This window comes from Pleurodeles waltl, chromosome 3_1 (genome assembly GCF_031143425.1).
Source record: "Pleurodeles waltl isolate 20211129_DDA chromosome 3_1, aPleWal1.hap1.20221129, whole genome shotgun sequence".
In the NCBI taxonomy this organism is placed as follows: domain Eukaryota; kingdom Metazoa; phylum Chordata; class Amphibia; order Caudata; family Salamandridae; genus Pleurodeles; species Pleurodeles waltl.
Window position 1 is genome coordinate 1,530,911,168 of NC_090440.1, and position 23,749 is coordinate 1,530,934,916.

Sequence of the window (23,749 nt, forward strand, 5' to 3'; positions counted from 1 at the left end):
TCAACCTTTTAATTATAGATAGGAACATTACAATTGTTTTAAATGTTGTTTTAGGGGTTGCACTAGCAGCTCACCATATAGTTATTTTCATTTGTTTGAGTTGCTCTGTTTGTATATTTTAGAGCACATTTACTGTCCTTGTTTCTGGTTGTCATGTTGCTTATGCCATTGCAGAAGAATAGTGCAACACAAAGATACTGCAGGTGCACAGTATCACCATACAAAATGACGTGGCCACTCTGTAGAATGTGGTACTGGGCCCCTGAGATTCCTGTATCTTGGAGATATTCATAGGCGTTAGACTGACTGTGTGCCACTAAAAGGTGGGGGCCGACTGTGCCACAGGGGCTGCAGACGTTTTTATTACACTCCTGCAGGTGCAGTTGTGTTTGACATCTATAAGCAGCATCTGCAGACTCTTATACATTGCCTCTTTATATTATCAGTTATTCAGTTCTCAGCATAAATTGCTCCTCTCTGTTTTCCGATCAAGTGAAGTGGTGATAGGATAATTCCTTGTTGTTTTCAGTTGTTCATCCTATAAAGTGAACATGGGATTGTCCATTTAATGGTTACTTGTCACGAAAAAAATACCAAGAAATCCCTCTTTTTGGTTTCTTGTTGTATGTACTGAGTGAGCATGGCCAGTACTTAGCATGTAACAGTTTAATAATAACCTCTGTATTTAGAACAACAGGCTCACCTGCCTCTTAATTCTGTTACAAGGTGACAAGGATAAACTCTTGGGGATCTAGCTGGCTTGATTCTACTAAATGTGCATGTGTGTATGTATGCATGTGGTATTTCTATAGAGCAAACAAAGCCAAAACTCAGTAGAGAGATGCACAACGTCAATGACATGTATAAAATCAATGAGTAAGAGGAGAGGAAGCTGAGTTGCGGGTGGCTAATGCATTGTGATGCAGTATTCTATAAAGACGCTTTCCTCGATTAGAGCAGTGTTGGGGCAGTCCTGATCTGTACGGGGATGTTGTTCCAGATTCTGGGAACATCGATGGAAAAGGCCTGCTGTCCTGTTTTTCTTTTTTACACTTCTTAGTCTGCAGTCTGATGGTGTCTCGGCTGTGGATATGTTGTGATCCAACAAGGGGAAGAGCTTGCGTGCAAGATAAGTGAGGGTGCTGGTCATGATAGCTTTTTAAACAATGCAGTTGGTCTTGAAGATGGTGCAGGCAGGCAAGAGGAACCAATGGAGTTCCATGAAGGATGCCCCTAAATGGTGCCAGTGTGGGTTCTGGAAAGCAATGGAGTAGGGCATTACCACCATCCAGGTTCACGAGTACAAGGGCTTGAACAGCAGTTCTGAAGTTGCTTTCTTGAAGAAATGGTATGACGTTCTTTAATAGAGAAAGCTGGTACCTTGCTATGTTTTTTGGCAATGTGTTCCTTGAGCGCAAAATAGGTGTCCAGGGTGAATCCAAGTGACTTGGTATTTGGTGGGAGTTGGGATTCGAAGTTGTCAAGGTTTGTGTCATTGTGCCAGGGTTGTATTGTGTCTTGTTTATTGTTCTATGCAAAGAACAAGAATTATGTCTTGGTTGGGTCTAGCTTCAGGTGGGATCTGGACCTCCAGGTATGGATGATGTGCAAGCAGTGTTTGGGGAATTGGATGTCTGAGGCAAAGTAGACATTGAAATAGAGTTGTTTATTATCAACTTATTTGTGTACCATGATGCTGTTATCTGTAGGTAGAGTAGAAAGCCATTCCATGCACAGTCTAAAGGTTGCAGGTTACACTATAGAGCTGTGCGGTACTTCACAGGTAGTAGGGATCTTTTGTGACCTGGACCTGCCCATATGAACAAAGTGGAGTTGGTCGGAAAGGTAGGAGGAGAACCAGTGAAGGACATTGCTGGTGAATCATATTCAAGATTCCAAGATCTGTATGAGGTTGACAAGGTCAACTGTGTTGAAGGTGACTTAGAGGTCCAGCAACATCAGTTGGTAGGGGTCATCTTCATCTTTGGCCTAGAGGGCATTCTCCACAATGTGTATGGTAGCAGTCTCTTCACTGCAGTGCACTCATATGCCTAGACTAGTGGTTGTTCAAATGATGGTGAGCCATGATGTGGTGATTTGAACATGATCTTGCCAATGAATGGTGGGTGAGTGATGGGTTGGTATTTGGCGAGGTCATCAAAGTCTATTGTGGTTTTCTTTAGGAGTGAGAGGATCAGGCTTTTCCTGAGAGCTTCGGGGAAGATGCCTAGAGTGAAGGAGGCATTCACAATGGTAAGTAGGGGTGAGAACATCTGCAAAGAGAGCTTTGATGAAGCCTGCTCCTATCAACATTGTGCATTTTGCTATCCCTCAAGGAATCTTAACAATATGTAGGAGTGGAACTTATCTTTTGACAACCATTTCAACAGGCATATGCAAAGAACCCCTTATGCGTGTGAGAATTCCAAATTTGTACCACAGCCTCTATTGTTAGTCATGGTTGCAGGTTATATTTACCACAGTCTGCTTAGCATTTATCATGCCAACTGTTCTTTAGTCTCATGCTTCATTGTCATGCTTCACATGCCTTCCTATATTTTCTCCAACAGGGCCGCAGTGCAGGACACGCCCAACTGACCTGGTGTTCATCATTGACAGCTCCCGCAGTGTACGTCCTTCTGAATTCGAGCAGGTCAAGGTCTTCCTGTCACAGGTCATTGGAGCTCTAGATGTGGGTGTCAATGCAACCCGCGTTGGTGTTGTCAACTATGCAAGCACTGTCAAGAATGAATTCTCCTTAAAAACGCACAAGACCACCACAGCCCTCCTCCAGGCAGTCAAGAAAATTGAGCCACTGTCAACAGGAACTATGACTGGTCTGGCCATTCAGTTTGCCATGAACAATGCATTCTCAGAATCCGAAGGGGCCAGAGTGAGATCTCCGGAAATCAGTAAGGTAAACAGCATATAATACACATATCCTAAAGTTGGGGTGCTTGGTACTTAAAGAGAGACATATATAAATACCTAGGTAGGCCAATCACGCTAAAGGGTGTGCAGAAAAGGGACTCTTGACCATCATTTTAATTTTGAAAACAAATCGAAGTCAATGCATCACAATAATGTTGTAAATGGTCAATAAATGCAGAAAGTAAGTGCCCGACAGAATTAGTTCAGTTAGTTCATTCAGTCCCCCAGTTCATTTCTGCAGCTCATTTTTATTGCTCTTTTAATGATACTCCGTTCTCTAAGTAAACCCAAAAGATTACCATCCTCTATGTATAATTTTCCCCCGGCTTCTGTTCAATAACTGGAGATCCCAGGAAAAGAACATCTTTTCTGCTTGTATTACTGAATATTATCACAAAGCATCAGGAATTGATACCTGAGGAGCACAGAAAACTGGTATGCCAGCTAGCCCCTGGTGCTAGTGCTGGTGGCAGTGAGGTGGGTAGTTGCAGACACAAAGGGGGTGATTCTGATTCTGGCGGGCGGCGGAGGCCACCCGCCAGAATTCCGCCCCCATTATACTGCTCCGCGGTCAGAAGACCGCGGAGGGTATCATGAGTTTTTCCCTGGGCTGGCGGGCAGTCTCCAAAAGACCGCCCGCCAGCCCAGGGAAAAACTCCCTTCCCACGAGGATGCCGGCTCGTAATCGAGCCGGCGGAGTGGGAAGGTGCGACGGGTGCAGTGGCCCCCGTCGCGTATTTCAGTGTCTGCAAGGCAGACACTGAAATACTTTGCGGGGCCCTCTTACGGGGGCCCCTGCCGTGCCCATGCCACTGGCATGGGCACGGCAGGGGCCCCCAGGGGCCCCGCGACCCCCCCTACCGCCATCCTGTTCATGGCGGCTTTCCCGCCATGAACAGGATGGCGGTAGGGGGGGTCAGAATCCTCATGGCGGCGGAGCGCGCTCCGCCGCCATGAAGGATTCCCCCGAGCAGCGGTAAGTCGGCGGCTGCCGCTTCTGACCGCGGCTGAACCGCCGCGGTCAGAATGCTCGTGGGAGCACCGCCAGCCTGTTGGCGGTGCTCCCGTGGTCGGTGGCCCTGGCGGCCACCGGCCGCCAGGGTCAGAATGACCCCCAAAGGCACCAAAATTGAATGGGCGCAGAGGAGAAGGCCTGTGACTGAAGGGCACCTGAACATTGGAGTCTGCGGTTAGCAGGAATGGGTAAGGTTCCTGAGGAGATGTCTGTAGCACCCGGCTCATTCACTTGAAACTCCATTGCCTTCTTGTTGTATTCATCATAACTTTCAGCCATATCACTTTTCGATATCCATTTGGAGGCCCTGTAGGCTTCTATGGCCCATTTGTTGTTCTTCTGTCCTAACATCCATTTCATTTGGCTTCCTGCCTTCCCTGGAAGTAATCCTTTGTTGCTGCGCTGTCACAAAGTTCCCTATCTGGGGCAAGATTATAGTTGGGCCGAGTCCAGTAAAAACACATTTTGGTAACTGTACAGAAGTGATCCTGAGTATTGAGCATGGGTGACTTCTGGTAAAGCACTTGCCCTGCATCCGTTCAGCTAGCGTTGGAATCTTTTGTTGTATATTCCATTACCAGATCCCCCATTTCTGTACATTGGCAACTTATTCCCCTCTTTACTGGAGAAATGTGAATGGGAAAAAGCATATGGGAGAAGGGACTAGAACAAAGGGGCAGACTTACAAGAAAGTGGTGCATCACTCCCGATGCGCCACTTTTCTTACGTCCTCCTTGTATTTACAATACGGTGCACCATGGCGGCCGTTACCACAGCAGCCTCAACATTTTTGACGCTGTTGTGGCGCTTTGCTTCACTAGCATCAAAAAGGTTGACACTACTGCAGCAAAGCACAGGGAGGCCCATAGATTATTATGGCCACTTTAACGCCTGCCCTGAGCAGGTGTTAAAAATTATGGAAAAATGGCTCAGTGAAATCTTGTAAATTTCATTGTGCCATTTTTGTTTGGGCCTCCCTGCATGGGAACAACCCCATACATACATTATGCCTGATGCAGGCATAATGTGGAGCAAGGCATTGCAAATGGTGCAATGCATAAGTCGTGCCAATTTGTAAATATAGCGCAGGGAATGACCACCTTAGCATCATATAAATGACGCAAAGGCATTGTTATTGTGGTGCCAGAGGCTTGTACATTTGCCCCAAAGAATGGCGTTTTTCTCTCCTACACTTGTCTTTCGAAGTCTTAACATAGCCAAGAGGTAGTAGCACTAGCAGGGAACACAAGCAGGCCTCTTTGCACTAAGACCCTACCCATAATACAGGAGCTAAATCCAAGATCACAGAATAAGAAACACGAGGCCAGGCCAAGACAATGAACATGTGGTCACCCAAGCCTAGCATATTGACACTAACCAGTCTCTAAATGCTGCCTGTCACCTACCATGAGTATGCTCCATTGGTTTGTGTATCTAAATCTTAGAAACATGCTTATTTGTGATGGATCTTCTTACCATGTAGGTACTTTCTAATAATCGTTACCGCCTTTGATCCTTACTATATTATATTCTGCAACGATTTTGCTGACCTCTATATTGTTATTTTTGGTTGAGCCGTTTATTGACTATGTCAATCGCTGCAAAGTATTTTGCTGCTCATGGGACCTGTACGTGCAAAATAAATAAACTACATAATTGAATAAACCACCCCCATGTCATCCAGCAATTTCACCCAGGTGTGACACGCTGTAAGCAGGGCCACTGTAACTATGTAACAGTGGAGGACCAAAGGAAAGGCAAATTATGCAGCGTAATGCAGTACATTTTGTGACAGTATTATTTCATTATTTTGTACTTTTTTACATATTGTAACACTGTATGGGCAAAGATTTCACTTCATTAGTACTAGTTTAATACCAAAAAAGGGGAATAAGCAACTGAAAAATGGCCAGTCATTCACTGTGAGTGAACACGTTGCCACATTTCTAGTAACTTCTGATCCATTTGTGCTACAAACAAACAATCATGCAGAATCCGGAAAGTTCGCCCCAGATGAAGGGCCAGAACTGGCTATTGTAGCAAAAAACACTCCTTAGCCTTGAAGCGATGGGAGAGCAAGCTATGACAGAGCTTTTAGAGTGCCATAAGACAGTGAAAGAAGACGTGGCATAAGAATCGAGAGTATTCAAAGCAGAACATTGCTGTCATCACAATGCAACACAAGTCCTTTAGTGGGAGTTACTAAGCCGTGTGGTTTAGTAAATCCAATGTGACACAAGGCAGTGCATATCGCTGCTTTGCGTTACCTTGTGGTAGGGAGGCATTCCATGTGTGGAGAATGGTTGTTGCCACACATACATCCATGGATTTCGGTGCATTGCAAGATTTACAAAAAGTTGTAAACCTGGGAATGAGTCAAAATGGTATGCATCTCAGACCCAGGCATTATGAGGAGAAATATGTTTATTTCTCCTGTTACTTCCTTTTTCTATGTGTGAGGAATTCCGCATCACACTTAGAAAATGTAGAATGCATTTATGGATATTTGTTATGCAGGAAAGTGTCCCTTACTACACAAAACAATCCTGCCTGTAAGGGTGCGTGCGTTGATTCAAGGCAGCACACAGTCCGCTAGCACAAGGAGGCCGCAGAAATGCACCATATCTTTGTAAATATGGAACATTTTTTATGTCTCCCTTTTACGCAATGAAGGGGAGCAAGTTACCACGCTGCTCTGCATTGGTGAAATGTTAGTACATTTGGCCCCCAGTTGTTAGTGGAAAAAGAAGGATGGAGCTGAGAGAGAGCAGGATTTCAAGATACTGGGTGTGCATTCCGCTGAAACCTACGCCAACTTCTTCCCTCCTTCATTCTTCCAAGCTGAGTTAGAGTTGTCAGAGGAAGAGCCCTCAAGAAATAAGCAAAGTGAGTTTGATAAACCCTACTGTGAAATTCCGTTAAAGTTTCTGTGATACTGCTCCCTCTGAAGTGGACCATGCCATCTCTACATTGACCCCTGGCACACAAACTGTTCTGACCAAATCCCAAAAGAATTCAATGGTATCTGACGATGCCACTAAAATCCCTTGCCGAGAAGCTATGTTACATACATGGGCAGCCAGTCAGATCTTCGATCTAAGACTATAGCTCAAGTGGGAAGTGCGCACCTGGCACTGTCCAGTGGGCTGATGTCCACCCCACAAAAACCACCATGACTGATGATGCGCAAACTTGCAGTTTTGACATAGCGGATGCCCGGGCAGGTAGCCAAGCCTTGCGTCAATTGACCAAGGAGCTATTCCTGCTCTGAGGGAAGTCAGAACATTTGTGCTACATAAGTGGACAGCTTAGCAGCATTTCCCCTTTGGTAAACTAGCGGTTGCCAGCTTTGAGGAGAGAGACAGTCCATGTAGGACTGGCTTCCACTCACTGGTCTTACGTCCCTCAATCAGCCTTGGTGGTTGCATGCTAAAGCGTGAGGAGTCTAGAGGTACTAATCTGAATACCTACAGCGAAAGGGAGGTTGGGGATTCCACTGTATACACACTGCATTCTCGAGTCCATGGCATGCATCCTTTGTGTGTCCCTGGCCAGTGTTCTCCGTGCCTTGTTTATGAATAATACATTATTATTTACATATCTTGTTGCTTGCTAATTTCAGTTCTTTGTCGAGTGGGACTTCATCAGCCATAGGATTCTGGTTCACGTGTATCAGACCACACCTCTTGTAAAGTTCTGTTCCTTTGGCCACACCTTGTTTTTACACATTTACACCATATGCATGCATGCACGCACGCACACACACACCTTTTTCATCACACTTAAAGCACTGCACAAAGATGATGGTGCAGATTTAAGAGCCTTTTGCGCCACTTTAGTGATGCCTTAGAGTCATTTTTCTACGCTAAGGTGGCCTTTTCCCTGCGCTATATTTACAACGTGGCACAATGCGTGCATTGTGCCACTTTGTAACCCCTGGCGTCACATTATGCCTGGCCAGCCATGATGTATGCAAGGGGGGGGAGCGTTCCCCTATTAAGAGGCCTGAAAAAATGGCATACTGAAATTTAAAAGATTTCACTGCACCATTTGTTTTGGTCATTTTTAACGCCTGGTCAGAGCAGGTGTTAAAATGACACCTAATTAAATAAATGGCCTCCTTGCACTTTGCTACACTAGTGTCAATATATTTGACGCTACTGTAGCAAAGCGTCACAATAGTGTACAGATTTATAATGCTATTGTTCTAACTACCACCAAGGTGCACCGTGTCTTAAATACAGCCCACACATGGTGGCGTTATGTGGGTGCAGGGGGGGGGTGCAAAAAAGTGGTGCTGGATTGGATGCAGTGCCAGTTTTTTTTAATTCGGCCTGATGAGACTGGACCCAGTGGATTAACGCTAATTAGAAACAAGGCAGCGTTGGACAGATCCAGAGGCAGAAATAGTAGTACAACAGACTAGAAGCTTGCACAGCACACCTGCCTCAGGTAGGATGTGTGCACAGCGTGCAGTACATGTCCTCCTCAATATGTGTGCAGTCTGTGGTACACTTGTGCCTAGGTGTGAAGATAGTTTGTAGTTTCCTTTCCTCCTTTTGTGTGCACAGTCTGTGATGCACCTAAAAGAGTCTGCAGTGTGTAGTAAACATCCATGAATGTGCGATATAATGTCTATATTATCTATTCAAAGGCAGGGAGAGCTATATCTGCACGTTGTCTGTGGTACCCCTGCATTTCAGTCTGTGGTACACTTGTCTCTTTTGTGGTATGCTTGTCTCTGCAGGGTTACACACCTGCACTGGAATGTGCACACGGTTTGTAATAGACGGCCTCTTTGTGTTGCACTATGGAGTACATGTGCCCTTGTGTGTGCAAGCTGCCTTTAGCGCTTTTCCTGAGTGTGCCAGCCTTGTGTAGTACAATACCCTCTGAGGGTGCAAGCAGCCAGCAGTACACGTCCCCTACGTGAGTACACTGTCAGTGGCACACCTGTCTCTGTACGTACCCGCTGTCTGCAGTAACCCTGCCTTTGCTGCACACGTGGACGGACGTATGCTGCAGACTGATGCACATGTAGGGGCAGGTGTAATACAAAATATTTTCACACTGGGAGGGAGGTATACGCAGACCCTGTGTGCAAGCAGTCCGTCATACACAGTGCTTAATTTGTAAATAAAAACGTGCCGGTGCTCAAAGCCCTCCCCTTAAACACGCAGCTGCTGCAATTAAATGTGGGAGCACGAAATACTGAGACTGCGTAATCCTGAAGCCATCGCGGGCCTCTTCAATCCATTTACAGCCCTCTCTGCCCCTTCAGCTCACTATTGCAGCTTTCTGCTTTCTCCCATTGTGACGCTTTTTCGGTTTTCTCTTCCTCCGTCTTTCCCATATGTGCCTTTTGCTCGCAGCCAATACTTGAGGCAGAAGAATAAGCGCCGGCCCTCGAAAATGGATGCCACAACAAGCACAAATTGCGCACTGGTTTTACATGAGTGTGCAGTGTGTCATGCAGCTGCTTCTGCTGCACATGGACAGGCGGGGCTACTGCGCGCACACTCTACAGTACGCCTACCTCTGAGCTTGCAAGCAGCCAGTACACTTACACCATTCAGCTCCAAGTCACAACCTGGCACAGTCTCTGCTATTGCGCAGATTCCATTTCCTCTGCCTCTATCGCGCTTTCCTCTCTCCTGCTTTAAAACCTGGATTAAAAGTCAATCACTTGTTCCCACGTTTATTGGGTCCGAGGAGTAAATTTCAAGGTGGTACGTCTGCTTCGAGTAAAACTGGCTCTTACTCAGAACTGTTTCCTCAGCGACATGCGCGGTAATTTAGGAAATGCGCCGAAAAAGCCGCGGTTGGACTGCCGAGAAGGCCCCGCCAGAGTGCGCCGTTAATTCACCTTTGTATAAATGAACACCGCGCGCCTGTGGCTGAGACTCCCATGAGACGACCGAGCTCAGCGGGTGTCTGGCCGCCCCCGAACATGAAACCCGAGTGCTGCGGCCTACGACTCACAAGACCTCCCTCAAGCAAGCCTTGTAGTCTGCCATAGCGCCCAAGAGCACAGGCCTCACAGCGCGGCCTTCAGAGTTACTCGCGCAGACACCCCGCAAACACAAAGCATGGGACTGTAACAACTACTGCCTACATGAGCGCCTCAGTCTTTAGCTCTGCCTGCCTTCCTCTCACTGTCTCTATTTTTTTCCCGTCTCTCTTGTCAATGTTTGGTTGCTTCAGAGTCTCTATTTTCTCGTCTCTTTTTCTTGTATACCTCTATCTCAGGCTCTCCTGTGTCTTCCCGCTTTTAGCTGTCTCTATTTATGTCTGTCTCACTTTTCTTTGCCTGCCTGACACTATTTCTATTTGTTCCTGCCTGTCTCTTTTCCGTGGCTTCCTGGCTGCCATTCGCAGACTGATTCCTGCTTTGAGACACGGTGAGATAGAAACAGACAGCGTCTCAATTTGTAACAGCACCTGTTCTTTTATAGCACTTCGAATCACACTTCAGTTTCTAAGCACTACAAATAAAAGGTACCTCTTTCAATGGTACTCGTCTATGTGTACCTCTCATTCTCATGCCCTGCTGTATGTCTAACCCTAGGGCTCTTTATCTTTTTCTTGTTGTCTCTCTGTCACTCTCTCAATTACTGTGCGATCCCCTTTCTACACCTGCTTGCCTTTCACTCTCCCCTTTTAAACTCTCCCCCCTCTTTCGATGCCTACGTGCCTCTCACTGGTTCTGTTTATCTCCGTCAGCCTCTTCTTTGTATGTGGCTACTTGACTCACTGTTTCTATTTTTCTCTGTCTTTTCCATGTCCATCTGTCTTCCTGCCTCTGTCAGGTGCTCATCTGAGTACCTGACACAATCGTTCTGCTTTTGAGTGTCCTCCATGTGCATTTACACACTTTGTCGGGTCCTATCGGGGGTTTAAGTGGCCCTTCACATTTCTATGAAATTTTAGTATTCTTTAAAGAATAAGGGGCATATTTTCGTGTCCCTTGCTCCGCCAGTGCGTCACTTTTTATGACACTGCGCAATAACCATGGGTTTTTAAACATTAACAAATTTACAAGCATCTGTAAACCTTGGAATGCGTCAAAGCTGTACGCATCCCCAGGGCAGACACAACGAGGAGAAATACATTTATTTTTCCGTGTTACTTCCGTTTTCTATGTGTGATGCATTTCGTATCACACTTAGAAAATGAAGAACGCCTTTAAGGATATTTTTTTAAGCAGAAAGGTGTCCCTTCCTGCACAAAAACAATACTGCCAACAACGCAGACACCCTTGCACCAATGTGTAAGGTAGCCTGCTTTGGTGCTAGGCAGCAAATTGTGTGCCAGGCAGGGGGAAAGAACAGAAATGTACAATTTCTTGTAAATATGGTGCATTTTCTGCCCTTTCGATTAGGGCAGCACAGCTAAAAGACTTGCAGCCCTGTGCTATGGCAATTCCTTGAAAATATGCCCCAATATTGTCAAAGGACAGCACATGCGAAAGAGAACGCTGCTGGCAGAGGTGATGAGAAGGTTAAATGGAATATATAATCCCAGCAGGTACTGATCTGCCAGTTTTTTTAAGTGCCCAGTTGTCGAAGTTCAGATCAGGCCATTCCTATCCACAGGTGATCCAGAAAATAGATTAATGCCATGAGAGAGCTCTTTCTTCGAATCCTGTGACCTTTGAGGATCTCTTAAAAACATAGCCAGCCATTGCCCCTAAAACTGCCACTCGGGTTAAATATATATTTTTAACGCATGCCGTCCACCTCTCACTGATTGTCTGTTTCCGGTTCCAAAGACAAGATTCAGCCAGTGAATCAATGAAATGTGCGTGTTCTCATCAGTTTTGGGGTTAATTAATATCGGTGATATATGATAAGATTATGTCAAAGACAACCCGAAGTTGCTTCTACCTTTACATAAAGGCCCATATTTATACTTTTTGACGCTAAACTGCGCTAACGCAGTTTAGCGTCAAAAAATTTTGCGCCGTCTAACGCCATTCTGAAGCGCCATGCGGGCGCCGTATTTATGGAATGGCGTTAGCCGGCGCAAGCAGACCGGCGCTGCCTGGTGTGCGTGGAAAAAAACCACGTAGACCAGGCAGCGCCGGCGTTGGGCAAAAATGACGTTAGGGCGTCTTAAAATGGGGCAAGTCAGGTTGAGGCAAAAAAATCGTCTTAACCCGACTTGCGCCATTTTTTAACGACGCCCATCCCCCATCAACATGACTCCTATCATTGTAAAGATAGGAGTCATGCCCCCTTGCCCAATGGCCATGCCCAGGGGACTTCTGTCCCCTGGGCATGGTCATTGGGCATAGTGGCATGTAGGGGGGCACAAATCATGCCCCCCTATGCCCAAAAAAATTATTAAAAAAAAAAAAAATAATACTTACCTGAACTTACCTGAATGTCCCTGGGGTGGGTCCCTCCAGCCTTGGGTGTCCTCCTGGGGTGGGCAAGGGTGGCAGGGGGGGTCCCTGGGGGCAGGGGAGGGCACTCTGGGCTCATTTTGAGCCCACTTGTCCCTTAACGCCATGCCTGACCCAGGCGTTAAAAAGCGGCGCAAATGCGCCGTTTTTAGCCACGCCCACTCCCGGGCGTCTCTTTTGCCCGGGAGTATAAATACCACGTAAAGGCCTGGGAGTCATTTTTTAGACGGGAACGCCTCCCTTGCATATCATTAACGCAAGGAAGGGGTTCACGCTAAAAAATGACGCACATTCCGGGAACTTTGGCGCTATACGCCTCTAACGCCATAGTATAAATATGGCGTTAGTTGGCGTTAGTTTAGCGTCGAATTTGCGTCGAAAAAAACGACGCAAATTCGGCGCAAACGGAGTATAAATACGGCCCAAAGTACTTAAATGCAGTTGTATTGTGTTGTAGCACCAATAAAAAAACTTTGCCCACATTTTAAAGTGTTCACTGCAGCACACAAGTTTATTCAAAGTAGATAAGTATGAATTTAAAAAGGGGGTGGCTAATCTGCCAACCATAACTCATGAATGCACGGCTACGCGTCAATAAGCAGGGCGCATGCCTTTGCTTCAATACACAGATGACATGTTCTTTTAAATACCACCTTTATTGGTCTAAATCGGATGCTGGGAGCCATTACCCTCTACAGTGCAACAAGCTAAGTATCATGAAACCCTTCTACGACCAAAGTATTATTGTATGGAGTAAGAAAGTGCGATTTTGCTTGTAAGTAAAGTAAAGTAAAATTAGAACAAGCTAATGCTTATAATTAGTCCAGGGTCTCTGTTCGGAGGGAGCTGATGGGAATGCATTGGAGCTAGAGATCCTATGTAAATAATGTAAAGATTGCTATATTTTGTTTGTAAAGGTGCTAATGGACGAGGGCACATTTGGACAGTGTTGACTGTCTGCATCACTCTCAACAAATCAGTATTTTTTGCGAAGGGTTTAGGCATCTCTTTTCCTCACGATAGCAATGGGAATGTATTACGTTTGTTAATACAATACTCCCACCTGACGGCACAAATGGCGCATTGCAAGGTTACATTGTACGGAAAAAAGGGATACTGATGTATAAATTAATTTCATTAATGTTGTTTCATCTTAGACAATAATTGACAATATAAAGAGCTCCCAGCATTATAGATGCTTGTTCCAAAGATCTGACTTGCCACTTTGCCTCAAGATGTGAGGGTAATGGGAGTGTACAAAGATTATTAGCGCAAAACCTCCCTCTGCTTGTTCAAGCGGCACACACCAAGAGATGTGAAAAACTGACAACGAGCAAGCAGTCCGCAATGCTCTAATATTACTCTCAAAACAGTCTACTGGCCTTCCTCGACACCTCTCCTACGGCGGCACAATTTTGTAATGGTTCTGGGTCCACGCGAACTCAGCGGACAAAAAAAAACAGTTTTTTTCAACTATTACTGTTTAAAAACACATTTTCTTCAGGTTTTTCTATGACGCTTTTTGCTTGCATATTTAGGCTTCTTTTTCTATTTGTAACATCTTATGGAAGTATTTTTCGTCCTCATTTTAATCTTGCTTCACGGCCCGAGTACCAAATTGCTTTACACGTTATTTTATTTTATTCAGTCGATTAGGGGCAGTACTAAGGGGCACATTTAGTAGAAAGTGGTGCATCATAGATGATGATTCACTTTTCTTGCGCCCCCTATACCTGCACCTAACGACACCATGGTTACGCCATATTTACAATAATGCTCACGTCAACATTTATTAGGGATGCTTCATTTTAACGCCTGTCCGAGCAGGCGTTAAAAATGACAGAAAAGTGGTGCAGTAAAATCTTCTACATTTGACTGTTCTATTTTTTTGGGCCTCCCTGTTCTGGAAAACCCCCTTGTATACATTATGCCTGAAGCACGCATAATGCGGCACAAGGGGCCACAAAGTGGCGCAATGCAAGCATTGCACCACTTTGTAAATACGGTGTGGCAGGAAAGCCACCTTAGCGCTGCCCCTGTACTGATCAAAAACAAATACTTCACACCCTACAGCTGGCTGATCAAGAGTACCCATTTTCAGAGAGACAAAACGAACCAAAACACTAAATGACACTATTTTAGTTTTAATATTCACCAAGGTACTGATTACATTTCACTGAAGTATGTGAAAAATCTACTGTACATAACCCAGGTTTGGCAATACTTAGATGATAAGTTGCACCAAGAAATCCTTCTCCCATACATGAATGCAGGAATACAAGTATCATATGGTAAGGAAATGTTATGACATGATGAACTAGACATCTCTGACATGAGGAAAGAATATTTGGGTCTGTTGCACGGGGACATACACAGACGTGTAACAGTTCACTGCTGATACTATCCTAATTAATATACAAAGGTTTTTTGCTAAGAGGTGTAACTCACTCCCATTTTTTCAGGCAAGTGTTAGCCAGCAGATTTAGCTGCTGTGGTATTGTTGAGCAGTGATGGTGCTGTTCCACCCAGAGTATGGTGGCCTAGCTGTGTAGTGCTTGTCTAGAGTGGCACATTGGGTGAAAACTATTGGTTGGAATGATACCTTGAGCAATTGCCAGTGCTGGAACTGTTTGCAAACCATCCCATTTCCCTCCGTGTGTATCACATAACTCCTTAAGTGGCCAGGGGTATGCCCAGCTATGGGTCCCTTTCTCGCTGTGCTGCAGGTGCCAAGCTATTCCTCACTGATGAGGCCTAATATGGCCACAACCTGTCTAGGTTGCTTGTGATCCCTTTATCGCCTGGCAGTTCAGGATGGACTATTCCTATGAGGAGCTGGGTCTGTACTTTGCATAAGGCGGGTCTGTGCTTAGAGCGTAGTGGGCAAAAATTATGGGTTGGAATGCTACCCAAGAGATTGCCAGTGGCTAGACTATTTGAAAGCATCCCTCCCATAACTTTTTGTGTGTATAATATAGTGTTTGTAATTGCCACCTTATTCATTATATTTGCCCTCTGGTGAGAGCCTTTGGGGAAGAGAAGGTAGCTTCTCCCAATGCCTCCCACTGTGCACTAGCCCTGCTCATGAGGGCAAAATGGAGTTCAGGCTCTATAATTGTTCTATCCTCTGTCCTCCTTGCAAGGAATCCAGACCAGTCAAAGTACCTTGTACAGATACACAGTTTTACGCAGCACGACAAACAACCTCCAATGATATTCAGTTTAAAAAAGTCAGATCTACTGTTAAGAGATCATGCCACAAACCTGAGGCATTGAAGCCATGGTTGGTTGAAAACAAGCGAAAGCACCCGTTAGAAAATTGGAACTGGTGCAGGACCAGAACTAAATTCTTAGTGTTTTGACCTGCTTATAAGTAGCAGGTGAATCTTGATCTGCCTCTGTGTGGCAGAAAGGACACTTTTCAAAAAGATGGGAACGGGGTTTTGGAGAGGGGAGGCCTTTTGAGAGGGACTGAGAAGAGGCTTAGCAGAGGCACAGAGTACGAGGGGCAGGCTTGGATTCAATGGAGGCACCAGTTTGTGTTTCACCCAGGACACTGTTTGACCGCAGACTGTCCCAGTTAAAGGCTGTGGTGCAGAAATCTTTTCAGCACTTTGTTATGAATGTATGTAATGCACCACTGTTATGTCTTTGCATTTTGTTGTGCATATAAATGTGTTGTTGCATATGATGGTACTTTTACAGCACAAACCAACCTGGCCAACATTGTCATACAGTATGTAATAGCGGGGAGGGAAACATTTAAGAATGTGTACATTAGTAGGGAGGAATCTGTCCAGACGTCAGTCGTAGTGACAAGGTGAGCAGTGGTTTCCTTTTCAGTGATAATGGGGTACTCATTGGCGGGGGCTTCAAGTGATCGGTGCATTATAAATGTAGGAGCTAGAGAGCATCACAGTTTTTGTGAAGGATTCCTTCATAGGACAGAAACTTTCCATGGTCGGTTGGGCTGGAAAAGAGTGGGTCATGGGCCAGACTCTCCTAGATCAGCCTACCCTCCCTGAGAATTTAGCTAGCAGCTACGCCTCACTGCTCAAATTAGTGCCTACTGTCCTCTTTCCTCTCTGTTCCTATTATTTGTTGTCTACCTGTATTTACATACCCTTTCATCAGTGGCAGCTGGCTTGATTTACAGCGGGGGCGGGAGGGACACAATAATAATAATTTAAAAAAAAGAAAAGGCACTTACCGACGGAGACGCGTCTTTCTCTCTTCACTGAGTCCTCCTCTCCTTGTGGCTCCAACATGGCCACGGGGACCAGGAAGCAGCACTAACAAACCTTTACGCTGCTTTCATGCTGATAACCAGCATGAAAGTAGCATCAGGATTGGTGGGTGCGGCCTCTCTCAGTGCTCAAAAGAGCACTGGAGGCCTGTGCTTTCTGTAACCCAGCTGTCTTACAGCCAGGTTAGAGAAATTTAAGGTGCGCATGCCAGACTGGCCGTCGCAAGACGGCCGGCCAAAGGGACATGCACACTTTAAACTAAAGTGCACAGCTCCCTGCTGCTGTCACTCAGCAGCAGTGGCCCCCCCGTCTTGACAATCGATTCAGGACGGGGTGCTGAAAAATAAAATGGTAATCAATGAACGTTATTACAATTTTATTTTTCAGTTCTGGGGGCATTTTTGGGGGCTTTTTATTAGTGGGGTGACGCTCCTCCATTCTCGTGGAGGGGCCACCCCTGCCCTTCATATCTTTTTGTGGACGGCTATGTGTATTAGGCAGGTGCCATCGCACACTGGATGCATTCTCCAAAGAGTCAGACGAGAGGCACCCAAAAAGTTGTTGTGTTTTCATGGTGTATCTGAAGTGAGTTAGTAACTAGAGTGAAAAATGCTCAAGGAGTGCTCCATGTATGCTATGCTACTAATAGTCGGATATTGGAATGTGACTGTTCACCCTAGGCTAGATACGTATACATTACTACAAAAAAGGGCTGTTTTCAAACGTTATGCAAGTTTACCATGCGCAGACCCTTTGAAGCAATTTGTGAATGTAGGGGAAAGAGGTGGATGAGACACCTGTATTTCTCTGCTCAATGTTCTTGTCCTAAATAGAAAAAAACAATAAAATATGTTTAAAAAAATTAGGTGCCGACCCACGGGAGAATTATTGTTTATTTATTCATGCATGTGCCTTCCTACACTGTCCAGGTTGCAATCGTGGTAACAGACGGGCGACCACAAGATGGTGTGAAGGATATCGCTGTGCGGGCCCGAGAGAGTGGCCTTGAGATCTTTGCCATTGGTGTGGGCCGGGTTGACAAGAGCATCTTGCGCCAGATCGCCAGCGAGCCACTTGATGACCACGTGGACTATGTGGAGAGCTACCACGTCATCGAAAAGCTGACCAAGAAGTTTCAAGAGGCCTTCTGCGGTGAGTTACTTCAGAAGAACAGAGAGAGCTGGTCCATTAGAGATCCCAGTTGAAGCATACTCAAAACCAATCATTCCATATTGTTACGTGAGTCTGGGGTAGCCATAGGTCAAGGAAGTGGCACAGAAGGTAGACGTTGTGCCATCCAGTGTGCAGATACTATGAATTGCTGTTGATAACTCCTCGGAGCAACAGTATTTTAGGAAAGTCAAGGCCAAAGCTCATGGTAATTCCAGTAGTTGGGAAAGGAGCACTGGTCTTGCAGAGGGAGAGACTGGCTCTATATCACAAGATTTGGACACTCAAAAGGTGTGTGGATTTCTGGGACGTTTCTTGTGATTATAAATGACTAGTTTATTACACATTTTTGGTTTCTATGAAAAGCGCTTTACTTCTGATCACGAAAGTGACTACCAGGGAAGGTTGTTCGGGAGTTCTCGTTGATGTGACTAGATTGCATCTTGTCTGACATTATTTGATTTTGTATTACATAGTTTCAATTTATCTTCTCTGTATTTCATTCCTGCTACGTCTTCTGTGAATTTCACACTTGCGACAATGGGTATACCTTGTAACAGTGCTGTGGTCGCAGCTGTGGTGTCTGCATCCCAAAGCCAATGACTTAACAAGGTAACCGAATCCTAGGAGGACTAACCCACTAGAGTGTGCTGCACGCTCAGGCAACTAACCTGCCACTGGGCGCTGCACGCTGGCATCAGTAACCATCCACGCTGCATTCTCAGGGCACTGATTCAGAAGTTCAAGGATTTAACTCTTTGTTGACACTAATTAACCTCAAGGAGCTCTGTAAAGTGGCAGAGGCACCAGGATCTGCCCCAGTTTGCAGAACTGCCCTCTAACGGCGCCACCCCTCCGGGGTAAGGTCCGGGGGAATAGAAGGCCTGCCCCGCACTCACAACAGGCACTTCCTGTAATCGTGGATAACTTACACCTGTTCATGCGTCTCGCGCACTTTGCAGCTCAGAGATCGCACCTGCCCACACAGAGTGCACTAGAAATATTCTGGTCCCACACCCCCGGGACTCCAGTGGGCACTGGAACCCAGTGGGTGCAGCCACAGCCTTCAGACAGATGTTCACATGCCAGTAAAGTCGCCCAATGGCTGGCGTCAACGGAAACCAGCACATTTGCTTATGGCAGGAAGTTGCTATTAAGATCTGTTCAAAGAGGCTCGTGCTGTATCATGCCACGGGTGTTAAATCAACAGCCCCCTGAGCCGCCACGGCGGAAATAGAGCAGCTTCAATGTTCCCACGGCTCCCAGGAGACCTGGGGGATTTTGTTCTGGTAAATCAGTTTGTCTGTTCTGAGAGTCAACACCCATTGGCTCAGAAACCTGCATGAATGCACAGCCGTGGTCAAAGTTAGTTGCAAAACCTGTCCTACATTGCCCCCTTCTTTTTCGGGGCAACACTTACATTCTGGCACTGGAAAGCATTGTTTTTGAAACGTAATGATTTATCACTTAGCTTTGGAAACAGTGGCAATGCAGGTCAGAGTTCGGCATTATTACATTTTTCATAGCCTGGGTGGCCATCAGGGTGGAAGCTGGTCGCTTCAGAATCCACAGACAAAACGGTGCCTATGAGGACGAAGACACCCACAATATGTGCAGAGGGTCGATCCCAGCCATTTGCCCTTCATTTCTCCACTTTAGCGACAATTGGTGGTGTCCCTAATCACAAGGGACCCCCCGCTGCAGATCTGGTGTGCACTTCTTACGGGGACTACTGATGTGCCCTATGATGAGTAGATCCCGATTTGTCTCTCCCCATAGTATTGAGGGTGTAGCACCCACTCCCACCTCCCCCAGCCTCCACTGTCTAGGTCTGGTGGCAGCGAAGTATATATTTTGTTGCTGTGTAGTAGCTACACCCAGGGATGATGCACCATGGAAATAAAGTTTAGTGACCTGGGACTAATGGGCATCCTTGGTATCTATTTTTTCCAATGATTCAGGACAACAGGATGGCAACTTGATTGTGATGACCATCAGTGCACCTGTCATAAGATGACCTTCAGATGATCTTGGGCATCCTTCCAGTTAAAATTGTTAGATAGAGAATAGATGCTCTGTGGAGAAACAACATGGGTTGCTCTGTTGCTGCACTTCTGCTTCGTTTTTCTTTCAACCCTATTTGAGGGGAGTACAAAGGATTTTCCACCAGAGAAGCGCCTGGAGACTTTACCTGCCCTGTGTCATCTAAGCACACACCCACAGTGTAATCTGGTGGCAGGGTAAGCTAGCACTTTCCAAAAGCCCATCTCAGCAGTGAAACTGCCCCAAACTAGAAATAAAACACTGAGAATGTCCTGTACTAATTGACAGTGGCTCGCCTCGCAGCCACCAAGGATTGTGAAGACTATCACATGGAATATCAGCACAAACTCAGACTGTAGAAGGCATGGTCAGCATACTACCCCTTAACTTGGAGCTTGTTCTAACATTTTATCAAGGCTGCAAGTAAACCAGTGGCCTCTTAAGGCTCTGCTCATCTGCCTGCTTCTGACAGTGCCTGAATGGAAGTACCGACAAAAGAAGTGGGTGTGGGTGCTTAGACCTTGTGAAGAGGCCACCAATGACACTTTTGTGTGTGCACACAAGTTACAGAAAGATATTTTTCTCACAGTGCAGTGATTGCATATTTGTTGAAGGAGCATTGTTGCAACGATCCATTACATTTTCTCACATGTGTATTACCTTCATACCACATGAGGTATATGGCATTTCACGCCATTAATTCCTGAAGCTGAGTCTGCTTGCTCCCATATCTATTTTACCCACATCTTTCGGTGTGAGCTGGTCTTTTTGTGTTCGAGTATGTCTGTTAGTTCTTTTACAATTGCTGTAAAGTTAATTCAAGACGATGTCTCTTTCATGCCATTAATGCACAACCGATGCTTCATGTAAGACCACGGTGAGGCAGTGCAGGGGCATGCTAAGTTTCATGAGGCTGAGAATTACGATATGTTAGTTAGGGCCAGATGTAGCAATGGGTTTTTCCCATTCTGTGTCAATGGGAAAATGTGTTCGTACATATGGCCCTTAGTGCCTTAACCTTTTTGTTTGCAGAATTTGCTGCAGTGCAGCGTGGAGCAGCACTAAAAAAGCCTAGATTCTCTCTTATTTAGACCACCGCACCGGAGAGATGAGGCGGATAATCCCTATAATCCCTTTTGGGAACACCACAGGCACAGTACCATGAGTGGAAACGATGGCCCACAAGGGGGTGAGCTGCAAAACCCGGCCTCCGAACACTGTTTGATAGAAACCAATCATTTCTTGGCAGTGCTGTGCTGGGAACCACAGACATGGTGCTGCCTCTGCAGTTGTCTGTTTGGCTCTTGTATTGTCAGTTCCTCAGTATTTGGGAGGGTTCTTGTGCAGCACTGTGTTGGTAAACCAAAGACTCTTTGATAATCTTGGAGGTACCAGTACACTGCCGTAAGACCTGCACAGCAGGTTTGATGATTGGTAAGTTATTTAATGCACACAATAATTACTGGTTGCGGTAATATCCAACTTTTGCACAAAAAGGGGTTTTCTCAGGGATCACAAGAGACAATCTCAGAATAAGTACATAGGAGTATATCTGTAAGGGACTGACCACTGATGAGGTGCATAGTAATTTTATATGAAGCAGCTCACCGTTTAGTGCCCCCACTGGGTCCCAAAAGGGATAACTCACTTAGTGTTGCTTACAGTAGATCAGAAAGGAACTCATTGTTTATTAGTGTGAATAAAAGTACATTTAAAAAATCAGATCGCCCAGTGGTGTGCACAGCACATCACTAGGGAGCTACTTTCCTAGTAGTTAGTCCCTAAGGGGCATCTTGCCTATGTTTGCACACAGTGGAATATACTACTGAATATCAAGACTAAGAATATTGACGAAACAAGAATATCAAGGACAAAATATCGAAAGCCAAAATATGAAAAAGTAAGTGCATTTGGATGAAGAATAGATTTGGTATTCTTAACTCCACATTTACGTCCCTCGAAGATATATACTGTAAAGTTACATATATGTGGAGCTAGGTATAGAAAATCTATACTTACTTACCTTTTGACATTTTGGATTAATTGTTTTGTCCTCCTTGTTTGTATATCTCAATATTCTAGCTTTGATATTCACCGGGCATACATGCATAGCGGATACTTAAGAGTCACTCAGGAGATCTCCAAGCAGCTTCTTCTGTGTGTAGTATAGACCAGATCTCCAAGGAACAGCTCTCTCGTTGTGCTCCCAGCTGCACTAGATCGCACAGCTGATATCTAAAGATCACTTCCTCGAGTCCTACACACAGTGTGTCTCTCATAATTAACCACTAGCTGTTCCTAAAAGATGCACTCGGTGCACCAACAAGCTGACTCTTCTCTAAATCCACAGTAATCCACAGTATACTTCATTTCCTTCCTAACGTTGTTGTCAAGTCATCTCCATCTGTTCTACTTTCTGCATCTCAGCTGTGTCTGACCTGTGCGCTACTGGAGACCACGACTGCCAGCAGATCTGCGTCAGCACTCCAGGGTCCTACACCTGTGCCTGCAAGGAGGGCTTCACGCTCAATGAAGATGGCAAGACCTGCAACGGTGAGTGATACTAAGAGGCCCTCATCGCCTCACTCAGTAGTATTGAGCAAAAATATGACATTCACTTTCTCTTCAAGGTCATCGTGGCTATGAAACCCATGTGAATGTTATTAGGGAAAGTAGGACGGTGTCCTCTGAACATGTTGTTGAGGAGCATAGACCAATGACTGCCCTAAACAAGACTAGAGATGAGCACAGTTATCACAACTTGTCTTCCTATACTACTACAGGTTAAGGAAAAACCTTTATAACGTTGGTACAGAACACATTTTCACTAGAAATTTAGGTGAGAAAAACGTTAAAAAATAATTTTGAAGGAGGTAAAATATCTTAGCGACCATTCAATAAATGTATTAGTGGGCAGTCTGCAGGTCACAGGTTCGAATGTGAGAAGGTCGTGCACATCCTTCCTTTACACCTTGATAAACTAACTTCTCCCTAATTTCTCCCTAATCTCCCTAGCAGCAGCACATATTATTTACAATATTATAAAATGGCAAAAACCCATAGTGTCAAGTGTTGTATGAAAAAACGATTAATATAAGAAATATATTTTGTTTAGTAAATATTTATTTCTTGTCAACAAGAGAGGGCTTTTCTTTCACAAGGAAATTTAATTTTATCCTACAACTGCATTTGCAAATATCTTAAAACTCCTAACATATTTAATAATTTCTAAAATAAGAAGTCGGATCAATATTTCTAACTGCAGATTTCTGACCTTCTGAATCTCATCAGGTACTAGACTGGATCAAGAAACGCTTGCGATATTTGCTGCATGCCAGTAGGTGATGCCACTGGTTCCCCATTGGCTCTGTGAACCGCCTCTGGACATGACAACACGGAACCACATATAGGCACCATTACTGCGCACTGAAGCCATTTCCTATTTTTCTCTGCCCTTCATCATGTACCTCGATCTCTGCTCCTACCAATGTTGGTTTTACTGGAACCCTGTCTGTTCAGAATATTTTTCCAGTGCGGAGCAATGTTGCTCCTGAAGACGAGGGGCTTCGAACCATGTTCCTTGTGCCGGAAGCAGATGTCAATAATTGACCCACATGATATCCGCTTGGTCTGCATTGATATAAAACGTGACTCCAACCCCTGTGACAATGCCACCTGATGCATCCCAATTCTATTAGGGAGAGGGAAGCCAAACTCTACTTCACTGAAAACAACAAACGTGCCATTCTGAATCCAGATTGTGAGGCGGGATCCAATGCCAACTTCTCCTCTTATTATCAGACCCAATGCCAACACTGGGCTCAATGTGCCCTGAGTTCCCCGGGCTATAGTCACTTCCTCAGTAGTTTGCTCCCTTGATAGCGGTCATGCTGCCGCTCGTCCAGTTAATTCTGTCTCCCACTAGCACACATTGTG

At 45.3% G+C, this 23,749-nt stretch overlaps 1 protein-coding gene across 1 annotated transcript in view; it reads left to right on the forward strand.

The window, feature by feature from the left end:
• MATN1 (matrilin 1) overlaps positions 1 to 23,749 on the forward strand; it is a 63,316-nt gene that overhangs the window by 15,516 nt on the left and 24,051 nt on the right. The window contains exons 2-4 of the mRNA XM_069225124.1: positions 2,571 to 2,917; positions 17,530 to 17,752; positions 22,241 to 22,366. Of these exons, the coding sequence (XP_069081225.1) occupies positions 2,571 to 2,917; positions 17,530 to 17,752; positions 22,241 to 22,366 (696 nt within the window). The remainder of the gene's footprint in view (positions 1 to 2,570; positions 2,918 to 17,529; positions 17,753 to 22,240; positions 22,367 to 23,749) is intronic.